General features: G+C 41.6%; 1 protein-coding gene across 1 annotated transcript; it reads left to right on the top strand.

Moving 5' to 3' along the window:
* Nucleotides 1-2,273: 2,273 nt before the first annotated feature.
* LOC121284229 (POU domain, class 3, transcription factor 3-like) lies at nucleotides 2,274-3,455 on the top strand. Its single transcript, XM_041199530.1, has one exon. The coding sequence runs from the start codon at nucleotides 2,274-2,276 to the stop codon at nucleotides 3,453-3,455; it is 1,182 nt and encodes a 393-aa protein (XP_041055464.1).
* The last annotated feature ends 14,859 nt before the right edge of the window (nucleotides 3,456-18,314 follow it).

Genomic DNA, 18,314 nt, shown 5'->3' with positions numbered 1-18,314 from the left:
GCGAATCTTTTTTTGGAATCAATAATATGAAGTGCCTGGATTTAAAGACGGGAGCCGCGGAGGAGGACAACACAGGATGAAATGTCATATTTAGAAGATTTCTTTTACACTTGACCTTGGCAATCGAAGTGCTTCCGGTGTGCGCCGAGTTTTACCTTTTTGGAGTCATGGAAGGAAAGTTGCAGAAGATGCTTTTAAATTTGGGAGATGGCGGCTTGTTAGTTTATGCCTGACGCTCACACCACCCATCTCTCTAGAGAACTCAGCCAAGTTCTCGTTAGTTCTGATTGATCGTGATACTGTGGACAGACTTCCAAGAACCACAGGGTTGGTTTATGGTGTCTATGTTATCGGTGAACGATGTGCTCCGGTGCGCACGTTTATTTCTGAGATCATTTAAAACATTTTCGCTACCTAATTAATGCTAGAATCTCCTATAATTGTGGCCTTGCCCAGTGCTCTCTACTTGCGCATTTCCTCGACAGCAATGGTGAAGCGCCGGACAGCAGATCGATGTAGCAAATGTTAGTACACACAAAAAAAACCGAGCCCAACGCCTCCGATCCTCAAATGCCCCAAAATCTAAAATCCAAATGAACCTGTTAATAAAGCCCTTTGAGATAGGATACCAGACTTACCAATGGGATGTTCGCTGTTCAAACCGTAAACAGTGTTGAAAAGTTTCGTATATTTGGAATATTTGCTTTGCTTTTTACCTTCGATCCGAATTGCTCCTCGTCAATCCTCGCTAAGATGTACCCTTGTACTGGCTCCACTGAGCCCAGCACTCACTAGTCTATTATTTTCACCAAAATATATGAAAATTTATGCAAATGTAAATCAGTACAAATTGCTCTCTGATGTTTTACTTTTTTCTTGGTGGGGAAACAAGCTATACAAGACGTTTATTTTGAAACAAAATGTATTTTAGGTCTTTTCCGTCATAACCATTGACTTTTAAGCTTTTTAATTGAGAGAAATATGGTCCTTTTCGGCGACACATTCATGTTTCATCAGTCCACCTGAAAAGCCTTTAAATGCGTGCACTGTAAATTCGTAGCAGTAATTTAGACAAAATCCTCACTGTATATTAATGAAAGACGGCCCCATGGCACCGCTTCTATATTCCCTATTCAGTGTAAACAAAACCACGAGACTTGGTTTGAGAATGGTCCAAGGAAAATCTGCTGCAAAGGAAACATGCTGTTGCGGCTCTGGCACAGACTATTCAGCGTCTGCACCTGGAGAGTCAGAGATTTAAATGAGATCTGTGTTACATCTATGAACTCTTTGGCAGTCGCGCGAAAGGAAGAAATTCTTACGGTTGGAGGGTCTTAAGGCTTCAGATCAGTTCCACATATAAACGAGTGTACTATCGCCAAGAAATAGGTATCTAAAGACAAAAAAAAACCATCGCGCGTCTGTTACCGTGCAATATTTGGTCCCCCTCAAATTTTGAACCTCACACCGGAGTCTAAAGCTGTGCATTAGACGGAGTTTATTTTTTTTGCAGGTCTGAATGAATCGCTAAGACGGAAATTGGCGCATTCGAAGTTTATGTTTCCAATGCGAAATGAGCCAGTTGCATTTCTTACTCTCTTAGACACACAACTTGTTCGTTTGCAAATTGAGGTCTAAGTCTTTTTTCATTCCCTCAGGAATGGTCAACTTGTCCTTGTTTTGCCTGCTGCTTATTTTAATCTACGTATTCTCTTGATTCACCGAGGCTGGCTGGTCTGCAGCTTTTCTGCTTGGTCGCATCTCCCTCTCCACAGCCACCCCCCCCCCACCCCCCAAACTCAAACCCAACAACCTCCTCCCCTCCCCCCACCTAGAACAGCGACATTCCCCTAATTAAAAAGCAGCCAATCGGAACCGCCGGAAGGAAGCCGCGCGCCCGAGTCTCGCAGTCGGAAGGTGTCAATCACCCAGCGGGTAGCCAATCAGCGGGAGTCTCTGGCTGAACTTCCTCCTTTTTTTGTGGTGTGCGCGGGGAGAGCGCGGCGCGGCGGCCGAGGTAAACACTGGCTATGTGAGGAGGGAGCTGTCAAATAGCAGCTTTCCCAAGTCCCACCACCAGCACCAGCAGCATCCCATACACAACAACAAAACTCTCAGCAACAACAACAACAACAAAATAGAGCCAAACAAAAAGAAAAGAGGAACTTAAAAACAACAAAAAAAAACAACCCACTTTTATTTCTATTTATCTCTGGCAACCAAACAACAACTACAAAAAAAACAAACAGGCGAGAGAGAGAGAGGGAAAAGCCATGGCGACAGCGACGTCCAATCCCTACATGCCGAGCAATAGCATCCTGTCGTCCAACTCTATCGTGCACAGCGACTCAGGCGGCATGCAGCAGGCGACCACGTACCGAGATCCTTCGAAAATGGTGCAAAGCGACTTCATGCAGGGGGCCATCGCCAGCAACGGCCACATGCTCAGCCATGCACACCAGTGGGTGACGGCGCTGCCGCACACCGATGCCGGCTCGCCCTGGTCCTCGGCCATGGCCGGCAGCCCCTTGGGTCAGCAGCAGCAGCAGCAACAACAGCAGCAACAGCAGCAACAGGACGTGAAGCCGTCGGTGCAGGTCGTGGGCCGGGACGAGCTGCACACGGGGGCCGCTCCCCTCCACCACCACCGCCCGCCTCACCTGCCGCCCCACCAGCCGTCTCACGGCGGCCACCCGACCGCCTGGGGGGCCACCACCACGGCTCACCTGCCGTCCATGGGCTCGGCCGTCCAGCCGCTCATCTACTCGCAGCCCGGATTCACCGTCAACGGCATGCTGAGTCAGGCGGGGGGGCAGAGCCTGCACCCGGGGCTGAGGGACACGCCGGAGCTGGTGGACCATGGGCAGCAGCACCACAGCCACGAGCATTCGGACGAGGACACGCCGACCTCGGACGACCTGGAGCAATTCGCCAAGCAATTCAAGCAGAGGAGGATCAAGCTGGGCTTCACCCAGGCCGACGTGGGCTTGGCGCTGGGCACCCTGTACGGCAACGTCTTCTCCCAGACCACCATCTGCCGGTTCGAAGCGCTGCAGCTGAGCTTTAAAAACATGTGCAAGCTCAAGCCCTTGCTGAACAAGTGGCTGGAGGAGGCCGACTCGTCGACCGGCAGCCCCACCAGCATCGACAAGATCGCGGCTCAGGGCAGGAAGCGAAAGAAGCGCACCTCCATCGAGGTGAGCGTCAAAGGAGCGCTGGAGAGCCACTTCTTGAAATGTCCCAAGCCCTCGGCGCAGGAGATCGCCACCCTGGCAGACAGCCTGCAGTTGGAAAAAGAAGTTGTCCGGGTTTGGTTCTGCAATCGTAGGCAGAAGGAGAAACGCATGACGCCGCCGGGAGGAGTGCAGCAGACGGACGATGTGTACTCACAGGTCGGCAATGTAAACGCCGACACACCACCCTCTCACCACGGACTACAAACCGCCGTGCAGTGAAAGCAAAACACAAAACATAGGCTGTTTAGACTGCATTTTTAAAAATAAAAACAAGGACAAAACGAAATCAACAAGTTCAGGACTATCGCATTGATAGCAGGTTTTCTACTGTGATTGTGAGGCTGGCGATTGCATAGAAAGAGTGCATCAAAACTGCAGATGTCTTTTCTTAAACAAAAACAAATCTGAACACCCCCCTCCCCACCCCCCTGGCTTGTGGTGATCGACAGGTGGACCCCAGATGCTTCCAGATAAGTGTGTCTACATTTTGCCTGCTGTTTCAGAAAAAAACTGGTTTAGAAAATAATTTCAGATTGGGTCAAGTGAGAACGGATCGGCCGTGGACGCTGGAAGGTGCCTGGTGTACTTCCAGGGGCTGGTTTTTCTTGGCTCTATCAGGTGCATAGACAACACTGAAATAGAAAATCGTTCATTCTGTTATTTGAAATACTGAAGACTGTCCCTTATGTAAAACACTGTAACCTGTAGGAGAAAAGGAGGTAATCTGTACTGACTCTTAAAAAAAACCGGTAAAAGGGGGTCTTAAAAACACGAAACTTCAGAGCAACATTAAACCTGCAAGGCAAGGGAAATTTCAAGAGAAAACAATTAAATGGGTTGATCCAAAAATAATGGCAGATGGAACTTTCAGCAGCGAGGCTTGTTGGAAAAGACAAAAGAAAGACTAGGGGATTTGGGCGAGAAATCGTCCCAGATGTGGCTTTGATGATTGGTTCATTATGTTGTGTTCGACCTCATCCCCCCCCCCCCACCCCCCACCCCCCATCCTCCAAAAAAAACCTTCGCCCGAATGTTTTCTAATTTCATCTCCAGCCCATTGGAGTAGAAGCATTTTTTAATAAAAAGAAAAAGAAAAAAAAAAACCCTCCACCATCTGCAGCTGCACTTACTGAACTTATCTTCTAAAACCATTGCCAAGTTGAATGAATGGGTGCTGTGGATGCGACTGTATAAAACTGCCATTTCCAAGCAGTGTTCTTGGTAGGTTTCAATATAGACTTTTCAAAGACGCAATATAGAGTCAGTAGATCAGTTACTGATCTAAAAATATTTACTTTATATTTTCATCAAAATTGACTTCTTTTAATATTTTATTCAGAATACCTATGAACTGCTGCAAAACGGTAATTTATTTTTCCCCAGATCTTGTATTAGATGTTTTCAAAACGAGCACAAATAAATGCGATGAAAAAATGGACAGTTGTTAGGTAATAAGGGTATCTTTTGATGTGATAATTTGATTGTAATTTAATTTGAGTAGTGATTCCGTAAGAGATGATTCAAGAAATAAATTTGTTAGAGTCAAACGATTTTGTGGCTCATGTGTCTGGTGTACAATAACGGTACCTCAAAAAATTTGCAGGAGAGCGTCAGTCTGTTAAAAACGTATATAGAGCATTTATTTATGAACCATAATTTAATCGCTATATAATTAAATTACACTTCTATTATCTAATGTCGTTTTACGCTTAAATGTTCAACGTTCATTTTTTTAAATTCTGAAAGCATGATGTAGGTTAAAACTACGTTATGAATTTATAACAAATGCTATTTTGTGCGATTTATCTGTTATCAAAAATAGGTAAGCTTTTAATCACGCTTAACTCCCGTGTTGAGTCTGGATGTTCCTCATGTTGTCTGTTTTCTATTTTTAAAATTCATATTACATCAAGAGCCTTTGCTTCTGTCCGTTTGAGTTTACATGATGTTTTTCCCCCCAAGCCATTGATTTTCCTTATTCTCGAGAACACAAATTAACGTTACCAAAAGAAAATAGCGGCCTTTACTCAGTCAGTTTGATATGGAGTTATTTAACTAAAATAAATGTTAAAACTGTTTGGGAGGAAGGTAAAGGATAATTCAAAAAGAGGTTCAGGCGCAGGTCACAGATTCATTGAATGAGCTGTGTTGATGTAGTTTAGGCTAGGTTACTCTGTATTTCTAAAATAAGACCCAGTGGAATAAGGGCGCCTTAATGTATATTTTTTAATCAAAGATGTCTAATAACTCCCTGTACAGTTCTGCTGGTAAACCGCGATTCTTATTTAGGGAATATATTAAACTGGAAAAGATAAGTCTGGGCCACCAAATACGTTTATTAACATTTAATATTTCACTCACCCATGGACAGAGCTGTAAGCCGCTTATTCGATTTACAACAGAGCTCACAAATCTTGTTTTTTTTCCACAAATATCTTTGCATGATTTATACCACTAAAATCCAGTCACTGAAATCACAAATTACATATTTTAATGTTATATTACTGTTCAACAGTATAAGATGAATATATGCAAAATCTGTTTTGGAGTATTCAAAAAGATACCCAGTCCAATAGTTTAGGGATTTGCTTCTGCTACTATTTGATAATTTACCTTTTTTTTCCCAATATCTGGTTAACACTTAAGTGCGATATTATTAAGATTCCACCCTAACCGTATTTTCTGGTACAAAATGTATAATATACTCCAGATATTTCCCAGTGTCAAAACATTATGGGTTGGGGGTGGGGGGCGGGGGCTGACATGGCGAGGAGCTAGGTGCAAAGAGATGTTTTAAAATATAAAACAACCACAAGAGGTGACGAGGCATGTTCGGTTGTTGGCAAGCTCTGCGCGAATTCTTTCTCTCAGCAGCTCTGTATGTGACGTCAGTTAAGTGTTATATTGCAAATAGATCTTGGAAAACCTGACCATGTTGCCGTTATTATTATTTTTTCACCGTTGCGTTACTTCATTTTTTGAGGAGAACTGTGTGTGCGACGTGTATCAATAGAAAGTTGTAGGTCCGGGCAGTGTTGTACAGTACTGGCAATTCTCAATAACAATATCAGAAATTGATAGGTAGAAGTTTACTGGCCAAATGGAACATTTCTCGGCAGCTACGGTCACCAGGAGCAGCGTTGATAAGTGGTACAGCGATGCTAATGAATATTGGGGGCTATGAGAACATTAGGGTTGTTGGTAAAACTGAGTCCTGTTAGCAAATGTGATTCCAAAAATCCAATTTTTTTTACACACAAAGTGTGTTGCTTGTTAGGGAAAATGATCAGGAGTGTATAAACTGTCCTGGAGGATGTTGATTCTTGCGTCCAGCGCAGGGTGCAATCCAAAGTGATTTATGTGTCAACCCCGAGTAATTAAAAACTCTGAAACCCAGTCTAGTCTCTGATTTTCTAAGTTTGATGTTTGCGGGGAAATGAAGCGTTGAAGTCAGATTATATGTCACTGTTCCATTAGGTACTAGGAGAGTCACTGGAGAATTGCATGGCACAGGAAACATCATTCTATTGTTTACCATATTAGTTCAATTCATTCTGGAGAAGTTGCATGCAGGACTCGGTTTGACCCAAACCCCTCATTGTTTTCAGTTCCGTGCAGACCTACTGGAAATATGTGGGAAAAGGCAGAATCAGAGGTAAAGAGTAAGGAGAATGTAAACGATATTCTCTTAAGTGATGATGTACGTTGATTTGTATCATTCTATTATTTCAGCCTGGACCCGGGTATTTCGTTATTCATTCTCTCATAGTTTTCAAATTTGTGTTTTATTATCTAATTTCCTTAGCACCCACACTTCTCGCTTATTTCATGTTTCTATCCGTTAGCCAAAAGCCCGCGTATGGTTACAATAAATTAAACATGCTGGCCTAGAGATCCCTACTGCGGGAATATCAAGCTGCATTAATTTCTGCCTCCTTTATCTGGATCTCTCAGTGACACCTTTAACTGTTCCCGGCCACCAGCAGTTCACAACTCCTCAGCTGCCTCGCCCATGTTTCTCTTTGATAGTGTAGGAGCCCTAATTGTCACAGTCTTCCCTCTTCCAAAACGTGTACCTATCATTTATTTACAGGGCGCATTAGCGGATTAAAGTGCATGTGCAAAAGCTGTAGGGTACTTGGAATACACACACGTGCGGGTATTATGTATTGGTCTGTGTACTGTATTCCAACCTTAACTTTAAAACTTATCATTAAATCGCTATCGTTTACTAGCTTCCTTTCATTGTTTCATTCAGAAACATTGTGGTTTTGAAAGTTATGTTTGAGGTAGTCATTGCTGTCGCTTTCATCCGTTGAAATCTATTCGCTTTTAAAGCTCAATAGTCACAGACAGGAGAGTGAATTGCTGAAAAGAGCTCGAGGTGGCGAGGTAAATTTTAAAATAATTGGCGATTGTTTAGAGTCAGGCAATCTCCCAAGATGCTTCCCCCGTCAGTCATTGAGTGGTGTTTGGCGTGATTAATCTTTAAAATAAGCAGTAAGCTATTAAAAAACATTCTGAAGTTATCCGAACAGCCTTTAGTTTCTGTTGAAACGGCACTGCCAGTTGAAATGTTAATTAATCAGAACTCGCAAACCAGTGCAACAGGTGTATTTTGTACTGAACTTGTTCAATTCCAGTTGTATTAATTATGTAAGTTTGCCATAACATATCTGCGTTTTCATTTAGAAAAAAATCCGTTATGTTTAATACATATGCTTTATATTTTAAACAAATTACCAAGTCCATGCTTACTTTTTTTTGTTTAACTTGGACGGACATGAGAACAAGCTGTGACATTGAAGTCTGCTTGTCGGCTGTAGAAATACAACAGAATCGGCGCCAAAAACAAACATGGCTGGTGATTTTACCCCATAATACGCTTTCATCTTTGGGTTTGGAGTTGGGGTGGTATAAGGCAAACAGTTTCTAGTTTATCACCTTGCACTAACAAGGTGTGCTATAACTTAATCTACGCAACAGTTTGACAGCATGTTACACGTCAGTGGCAGAATGCATTGTGCAACAATAGTTCTTGAAGCTTGAGTAAGCGAGATTGACCACTGCGTGTTCCCATAATCGATCTTAATTATTATCAAGATATAAAACACGCGGTATGCATACCTAATAGTGTGAGGGAGCGCCACGCTACATTTCAAGATCAAATAGGTTTCATTTTGTTTAGAAGGATACTGCATTGTAATAGTGAGCACTGAACGATGAATCCACACCGTGCACTGGTGTTTTATGTAGTATTCTTTATCTTTTCAACTAAGACTATGTTGGGAACGATATTTAGTACAGAAATAGTCATTTAAGCGCAGGTATACATTTGGATCTTTGTAAATCTAACCTGCGTTTTAATTGCGAGCCATAGAGGCCCATTTTGTTTCAAGTCAAAAGTGCTTCCATTCTGCTGAGACTGCCGCTTTCCCATTGCAAAAAGGCTTTGCCGTTTCAGCTGTCACAACCTCCCACTGATTCACCCACACCCTCCCCTTGAAGAATAGCATTGCAGCTCACAGGTTTCTCCGTCCAGTTGACTTTATTTTTGGACGCATATTCCCAAACACAGGTAAAAAAGCGAATGCCTCTGACAGAATGTTTGGCATGGTTTGTATTCCTGTTGCTCGAGAGAAGGCCCTGATTTAGGGTGTCTGGCTGCACCGGTGCTGGCCGATTGCAGGCGATTTTGCCGAGAGCCCAGACAGCCTCGCACAGTAAGGCAGATACTGGCCATCTTACAAGTTGTATTCCTGGTGTCGACCTTTCAACAAAACAGCAGTCTTTGCGTGGGGGAAAAAAACCTCAAATTTTTCGGGCCGACTAGCCAACATCGGTTGCTTAGCAACAACATTCAAGCGGAGATGAAAGAATATGCATTTTTGTATTATTATTTATTGGTAGAACAATAAGAATAGGATGACAGTTTGCCTGATTCATTTGACTGTAGTGTCTTTTAATTCAAGCCGAGGGATATGCTCAGAACTTGGGAATCAAATAAAGTTTTAATTCTCATGATTAGAGGAGATGTTGCAGGGATTCCAGACGGATTCTGTTCGGTGACACTACACTATTCAGTAGCACATCAAATATTTGGTAATAAATTGATGTCCACTATCATTAGATTTATTTCTAAAACTGGATTGTGAATGTGATTTCTAGGATACTTGATGAATTCAGAGAGTGCCTGTCTCTCTGGTTATTTCTTGCTATGAGGCGCGGGTACTCTAGACTGTTCCCATGTGCCGGCGAAAAAAAAACGTGTGCTTGGCCAGACTAGGTGGGAGTTGAACAGGTCACTCCATCTGGTGGGATAACATTACCACAGTGGGCCTGAAGTGTTGCGATGAAGCTGCATATAAGCCAGCGAGATTTCAAAATAAGGCACTTAAAGTGGCCACTTTCTGTTTGTGATTAACGCACAAGGCAAGCTACCTTTTTAAAAAAATTCTGAATTGTACCGACTTATTTACTGACCCCAACCGTTCCTTTATTTAGCAGCTAGTTTCAGATTGATAACAGAGCCAGCACCAAAAGTCTATTACATAGCACCTTTTTAAAGGTCTGTTTCTAATTTAATTCGAGGTAGAATTGTTATTGGAAGTGTTGCTGAAGGTTCGGACATGTAAGAACTAAGGCATGACTGTCCATAAATGTGCCAGTTAAATTACTGCCTAGAACCAGGCTGGATACTGCCTTAGTATGCCAACTTGTTTCGTTGCACATATCATTAAATTCCACAGTTAAGGTTAGACGATTGTTTGTACTTTTCATTTTATGGCCAGGAATGCTCAATGGTTCTCATAACTTGATAATTAAAATACGTTAATTCTTGGAGCTTTATCGTCCTAAAGTAATAATTAGATGGGACAGTGTAATGGATCGAGGCCCAAAGTCGGTTACACTCACATAAACTATTCTAAAGAAACATATCGGAGTTTTTAGCGAATTAATCCGGCGGTTCAGCCGAGTCTCAAAACATTTCCGTACAGCTCTACAAAGGTAGGGAGTTCTTTGTTCAAGATGCACCATTGCACCAGAAGGGAGTCAACTTGACTTTATACAGACTTTATTACAGATCTTGAAGATATGTTTCTGGACTCTATTGCTTGAATTAACCGTCGATCTCACAACATTGATGCAATTTATGGAGTTTCCACCTACCAGTTTCATAAAACCACGTCGCTGGTTTTTTGGTGCCATGCTGGTATGTGTGGTTCCCAAAACCAAAATGCCAAATATGAAATCAAAAATTCCTTAATGATTATTTTATTGTACACACTACCAATTGGCTGCAGCTGTACTATTTACACACTGGTCAACTTGACCTCATAAATTATTAACAAAAAAGTACAGTAAAAATGCATGTTTTATAAGCACACTTAAACATGTTTGCTACATATTGGTCTACTATTTTATCTTAATCATAGTTGACTTTGTCCAAATTACTTATTGAAACTGTATAAACCAAATTATTGGTTCCGCCAAATACACAAGTGCCTCAATCTTTTTGTTATTGCTACTAGTTCGATGGTGAGGATAATTATCACGTTGATAGAATAGGGATAATGGGAATATGTTTTGTGAATATTCCATTATTTGCTGTTTTCCTCGTAGTTTACTCTGATGTCGGTCGATTTGGACACTGGTGAAAAGAATTAATACATGGAGGACAAGGATATCAAAGTTAGAGCAATTCTAGCGAGAAAGACAAACATGACAGAATAAAGAGTGGGGGAGGAGAGGTAACATTTGAAACATCAAAACCGGTCCCGGGGCGGATTAACCCCTTCAACCATAGACCTCACATGCAAATGATAGCATTAATATTGTTGTTTAAATGTTTCCAGGATACCTTCAGATGTTAAGTTAACTTAATCATAAATAATATTTTCTTAGTTCAATGAAGAAGTGGAAGGAAGGATATTTTCTTCAGCTCTTTATTAGCTAGTAAAAATGCAAGATTTGGATTCATGGGTTACTAAAACATTATACATCAAAACGGAGAATTGTTGTTGATGCCCCCTGTGTACTATTCAATATGCGCTGACGTGTAAATCTCAACGCTAAAATGATCAGATTCACGTATTATTTGTAATGAAACATTTTATGTTAAAATAAATGTCAATGTCAGTGATCATTAAAACCTGAGGATAAGGATTCTGTTGAACTTTGTGAACGTGTTGTCCAACAGAAGTACTGTTCTTAAATTGATGAGGTAGGTGAGCTCAACATCGTTATTGTTCCTGATATTTGTATTTCTTGTATACGCACGAACTGTTGTGAGGCTACTCTTTGTTACCATGTGAAAGGTAATGTAGAACTGAAGTGCATTGAGTACCAGACGAAAGGATCAAACAACGCACATTTCTATCAAAATATACGAGGCCTGTAAATACCTACCATAGAGTACACTGTAGCACTCATTATCATGTACACAAAAATGATGTGGGGCGAAATGCATGCATAGAATCGCATGTACATTACCAGACCTTTATTCTTATGAACAAGTATACGGTTCGACATGTATGTACACAATACATATTCAATAGGCTAGAATGTACACTCACCTTAAGGACATATATTTTGAAACATGCCCATTAATACGAATACAATACATGTGAAAGCAACGTGGAACAACATGCAGTGACATACAGTTAACAGTGAGTCTTGAATCTTGGTTTTTGTGATGACATTGAATGAAATTGGTATGAAATGCTTGAACAGATGCTTAACAGCGCACTTTTACTAAAATTGCTCTTCACAATGAACAACATATGCCCGTTGCTATAGCTTCATTATATCCTGCTGCAGAATTTCACGTGGCACCACATGATTGGTCAAGTCTGAATAGAACAGGTATGTGCAATTTTGAAATACATTTGGAAGTTACTTTTAGTCGAGCGAGTCACGTCCTCTAGATTGCTTATGTCTCACAGTATAAACAGAGTCCTTAGAGTAGGAATGAGTTGAACAAGGATGGTGTTTCTTGAATACAACTTAACTTTTTGGACAAAATAGTTTTTTTTTTACAAGAAATTTAGAGAAGGTGAATTCCGATATTGTAGTCACTGCTATTCTTCTGGATTTGAGTCGGAAACGTTTCCAGTCTCTGGTAGCCTAAGTTTAGTTGGCACAAATAATGAGTTTAACAGTATATATTCATCCGCTATCACCATAGTCCACAAATTGTTTTAACAATTCCGTCAGTGCTAACTGTCCTTACATCAGTTCGGCTTTAAAATTAATTCGTTAAAGATTATCGTTAGGACAAGCCAGAGTAAACAAAACCTTTTGTACCCTATACCCTTCACCTCGCTACATGTACTGCGCATCTAAACTGTAAACTATGGGAAGAAGCTCCCTTCGAGAGCTGCCCCCCAGCAGCCCCCTCCCCCCACCCCCGCCTTCTCGTTATGTGTGTCAATTGGAATGTTATTTTCCCAATAATATTCCATTAATTAAAAAAAACATGCCTATTTCCAAGTTTTTCCGTCATCTTGCTTGCTAATATTCAGCGTACCGGAATTAGGAGAACATATGTACAGCTTTTTTTTAAAAAAAAGAAAATATGAGTTTTTTTCAGTGAAATAAATCTTAGTATTATTAAAGGTTAGTATTCATCAGAATTAAATATGACTGGTTAGTGTCAATAATTAGGACATAAGCTTACGAGTCTCTTTTTCACATTTTAACTCAATTACTTTTCCCATAGAATCGCACAGCCAGTGTATTCCGTGTATACCAAATTATAACATATGCAAGTATTCGAAAAATTGGGTTTAGCTCAGCCGGTAGCCAGCTTCTACACCTGACTTTACTCTAGCTCTATGGTTTAAACCACGCTGCGAATTTAACTCGTGCACAGTTGAACTAGCTGTGTCTCTGGCCTTGCTATTCCAGTACGACTACAAACCTTCCACTGCCCCAGTATGTCCTATCCACAAAAAGCAAGGCAAGTCCTATCCAGCCAACTACTGCTCCATCAGCCTACTTTACATCATCAGCAAAGTGATGGTAGGGACCATTGATTGTGCAATCAAGTGGCACTTAACGCACCACAAACCTGTTCAACAATGCTCAGTTTGAGTTCTGTTAGGACCATTTGGCTCCAGATCTTATTGTAGCCTTGATACAAACATGGACAAAAGAGCTGAACTCCAGGAGTGAGGTGAGAGTGGCTGCATTTGATGAAATGTGATATCAAAAAAATCTGAGGGAATCGGGGGAAATTCGGAACTGGTTGGAGTTAGACCCATCAACAAGGAAGATGACTGAGGTTGTTGGAGGTCAATCACCTCAGTCCAGGACATCACTGCAGGAGTTCCTCAGGGTAGTGTCCTAGGCCCAACCATCTTCAGCTGCTTCATCAAGACCTTCCTTCCATCATAAGGTCTGATGTGGGAATGTTCACTGATGATTGCACAATGTTCAGCACCATTCACAAATCCTCAGATAATCGAGCCGTCTTTACATGTAGCATGACCTGGTCAACTTTCAGGCTTGGGCTGAGAAGTGGCAAGTGACATGCGTACCGCACAAGAACCAAGTAATGACCACCTCCAACAAGAGAGAATCTAACTATCTCCCTTTGACATTCAATAGCATTACCATTGCTGAATCCCCCACTATCAACATCCTGGGAGTTACCATTGACCAGAAACTGAACTGGACCAGCCAAATAAATACTGTGACTACAAGAGCAGGTCAGAGGCTAGGAATCCTGTGGTGAGTAACTCACCTCCTGACTCCCCAAAGCCTGTACACCATTTACAAGGTACAAGTCAGGAGTGTGATGGAACACTCCCACTTGCCTGGATGAGTGCAGCTCCAACTATACTCAAGAAGCTCAACATAATTCAGGAAAAAGCAGCCTGCTTGATTGGCATCTCATCCATTACTGTAAACATTCACTCCCTCCACCATTGGCACAATGTGGCCATCCATCTGCAAAACGCACTGCAGCAATCCACCATTACTTATTTGACAGCACCTCTCAAATCTTCAATTTCTTCCACCTAGAAAGACAAATGCAGCGGGTACTTGGGAACACTATCACCCTCAAGTTTCCCTCAAAGCCACACACCATCCTGACTTGGAAATATATCACCAGTCCTTCATCCTCACTGAGCCAAAATCCTGGAACTCCCTATCTGCACTGTGGGCGTAACTTCATCACACGGACTTCAGCGCTTCCAGAAGAAGGACGACCGTCACCTTTCCAAAGGTAATTAGGAATGAGCAATAAATGCTTGTCTTGCCAGTGACGCCTACATTCATGCATTTTTTTAAAAAAGTACAGATGGTAGGCTGCGTGCCCTGCATGCAAACAGTACTTTTAAATCTATAATATTTTGCTTTCAATCCATATTACATTTCCTTACTATAAAGGACAAAAATAATGGCAACAAATCTACCAAATATTTCTGAAAACCGCAGCTAACTTTTCATGAGTTCAACAGGGTGATTTGAGAAGCACATACTCTAGGGAAATGCCTCATGTGTACTGGGAAAACCTTGGTCATTTCAGAAGCCTAGAAAATTCTTCAATGCTCGCCAAAGATTTGTAAGCTAGGATGCCAAGGATTAACACTTGTACAACTATTTCTATTCTCTTTTCCTCAAAATGACATAGAATATTGTTGGAACGTTCAAACATATTTTTCTTAGAAAAACGTGCTGAGTGAGCTTCCCGACCTGAATGGCTTTTAGTATGTTGAATGCAAGTAACAACTGCTGTTGAGAACAATAGAGTTCAATTTCAGTGGTTACAAACGTTACTGATAATTTGTTACAGTGCTCACGAGCACATGGTGGTCACTTCGCTCGCCTGAAGTAAAATGGTTGTGTACCGTCGTCAGAAAACTGGCCACATTTCTCAAAACAAGGGATATTGCAGCACGCAAGTCTCTTCATAAGACTAGTTTAAACGAGTTGCAAACAATCCCGCTCTTTGTAAATAACATCCATGCAGACAGGCGGTTACTTGAGGTGTCCCTTACTTCCCATACCCCGCAAACCCATATCTGACACTTTTCTGTAGAAATGGATGGTTCTCAAATTTGTTTTCAATGTAGCGCAGCTGTTTTAACGTTCCATGTTAGCACAGTTCATGAAGACAGGATGTCAAATAAGGAGGATGGTGTCTGACTAGATTTGCGACATTTGGAGAGATTTGTACAGAGGGACCAAGATAATACGACGGTTGGGCAGCAGCTTGTTGGGTGACGTTGCGGAGCAATAGTCAATACCCTCTTTTGTTTGTCTCTTTTGCCCCATAAAACGACAGTCATGTGCCTATAAAACCCAACTTAGACCAGGGAGATGAAAGGCTAAACTGCAGCGTTAGGCTTTTTATACAGCATCTCCAGCATTTGTCTTATAGCAGCAATGACCTCACCACACATAGAACTTAGCCCTTGTACAGATGATTTATGACAAGTGCAAGTAAATCTTAGAATCGTAGAAATTTACAGCACAGAAGGACATCGTTCGCTCCACATTGTCTGTGCCGACCGAAAGGAGCTACCCAGCTTCACCCCATTTTCCTGCTCTCGGTTGCTGGTCTTGTAGGTAACAGCACTTCAAATGCATGTCCAAGCATCTTTCAGGTGCGATGAGGATTCTCTGCCTCTACCACCCTTGGAGGCACTGAACTTCACATTTCGGCCACCCCCGGGTGAAAATATTTCTCCTCAACTCATCTCTAATCCTCCTACCAATTACTTTAAATCTATCTCCTATGGTTCATGATCTCTCTGGCGAAGGGAAATGGGCTCTTCCTAAGCCCCCTCTCATAATTTGATTAATTAAATCTCTCCTCAGCCTCTTCTATTCCAAAATTTCTACAAATGCAGAACTAGTTGCCAACAAATGTTAGATCGCCACGAGCATTGTGCTTTGCTGTAAATGTAATGCTGCTAGAACCAGTACATGGTTTGATTTATTGCTAGAAATCCTACGCTTGAGACAGACAGCAATAAAAGCCTCACTTGTTGGGAGAATGGCCTTTGCTGGTTTCTGTACACTGGAGATCTTGTCTAATCGAATTCTGAAAAATGCACAGTATTTATTGTACGCAAAGAGAGTCAATCTTTTGCTGAAGTAGGAAGTAGTTTCCACCTGAGTTTGGAAGAGGCCAGCTGTTGAGTGGTGATGTTAGCAGTTGATAATCCATGTCGAATAGTTGGCAATGGTATGCCGGGCTCCATCGATTGCTGCTCTTTAGCTAGTCCCACTTAACACTTCAGCTCAATCGCATAGTGGAATGGATATAACCTATTTTAGTACAGAATAATGTATTTAGCTTTTTTTAGATTGACCATTTTGAGTCATCCCCTTTCCTCCCTTTCCCCCTTCTTGCTTCTCGACAACTTGTTTGAATGGGTAAATATGTGCAGAGCAATGGGGGCAGAGTAGGACAGTGGGACTAACTGAATAGCTCTCTTAAAGAGCTGGCTCAGGCACGAATTTCTTCCTTCTGTGATGAGCCAGCCGATGATTCCAAGGCTCTAAGTCCATTGATGAGAAGGGGGAGGGGATGGTACAATGACTGACCCCTACCAATGCTGCACCGATAGTGAACATTAAGAAATATGTACATGTAATGACCCAATAATATTCATGTTACCTGATACAACCAAATAACATGCGCGTAATCGATTTGTGAATATATTATAGCTTGGATTGATATGTTCTATCAATATTTATCAAAAGCCATGTGCTAAAATGCTTAAAGAATAACATTGCTAAGATTATTTACACCTCTATTACGTGTAAAAGTTAGTTTGCTTTGTATATGTATTACCAATGATAATGTGCTTAACTTCATCAAGATATTCATTTTCACAAGCATTGGCTGGTACATAACATACCAGCACTTTGCGGTCTAATTTGTCTCACTGGTTTGATACTTTGTGTGTTGTGTGAGAGTATCAATTCGTCTGCTTTTTGATCCAATTCCTTTAGTTTCCTTGCAGCTGTCTACGCAAATAATTGTCCTGGCCTTAGATCTATGCCAACTCTCTTGTTGAGCTAGGATATTTACTAGCAAGTACCCAATGGTCACAGTGACCTGGGGGTAGGGTGGTGGGGTGTGTGTGTGTGGGGGGTGGGGGGCGGGGGGGGGGGAGGCTGGAATTTTCCCTTCAAACATCTACCCTCCCACGAATGTGTCAGAGCCCCTCGATACAGCAGCACGGTTGAGGTATGGGCGATGGAAGATGCATGCCAGCACTTCTATGATTGCGAGTGTGCATCACCAGACCATCTGTTCTGGTCGTTCCCTAAAACTTCCTGTCGCTGCAACAAGATGTGATACTCGTCAACTGTGTTCTTATTAAATTATGCAACCTATTTACCATCAGATTCCAAGCAATCGAACAGGAAAATGTTCAGCTCGCGTATCATATATAATCTGGGAAATGATATATGTAGTGTGGGAGTGGCATTATACACGTCGTGTGCAGGAGATGTTGCAAACAGCGTGGTGAATGGTTTACCTAGTGTAGGGCAAGTTTTTCTATCTTGTGTGGGTAATTGTGATGTATACAATGTGACGAATGGCTTTATGTAGTGTAGGGAATTGCATCTTTGAAGAATGGTATAGATAATACGAGGAATTGTGTATATCCAGGTTAGAGACTTGTATTTACAATGTAGGAACCGTATTATATACCGTTTGAAGGCTGCTTATTTATGGTATGTGGAATAGTATATAAGCCATATTGATGAATGCATTCCATATGCAGCAGACGGTATGTACAATATAAGAAATAATTATATATATATGGATGTTACATGAATGTATATGATAGATGTTATTGCATAGGTTATATGATTCCGTATTATATAGTGTGGGGCACTATGTTACCTATAGTACATGGAGTGATATCATATAGTATATTGTTATACAATATAAGGAATGGGTAATAGCAGTGTAGGGAGTTAATATATGCAGTCTGGAAACGGCACAAGCGTGGCGAAATGACAATGGGAGCGGTATTATATAGTGTGAGAAATTGAGTGGAATCAAATTCGAGGAACAATACTACATAGTGTAGGGAATAGCTT

The sequence above is a fragment of the Carcharodon carcharias genome, chromosome 11 (genome assembly GCF_017639515.1).
Source record: "Carcharodon carcharias isolate sCarCar2 chromosome 11, sCarCar2.pri, whole genome shotgun sequence".
NCBI lineage: Eukaryota > Metazoa > Chordata > Chondrichthyes > Lamniformes > Lamnidae > Carcharodon > Carcharodon carcharias.
Note: the sequence above shows the minus strand (reverse complement) of the source record. Positions and strands in the feature narration are given on the sequence as shown.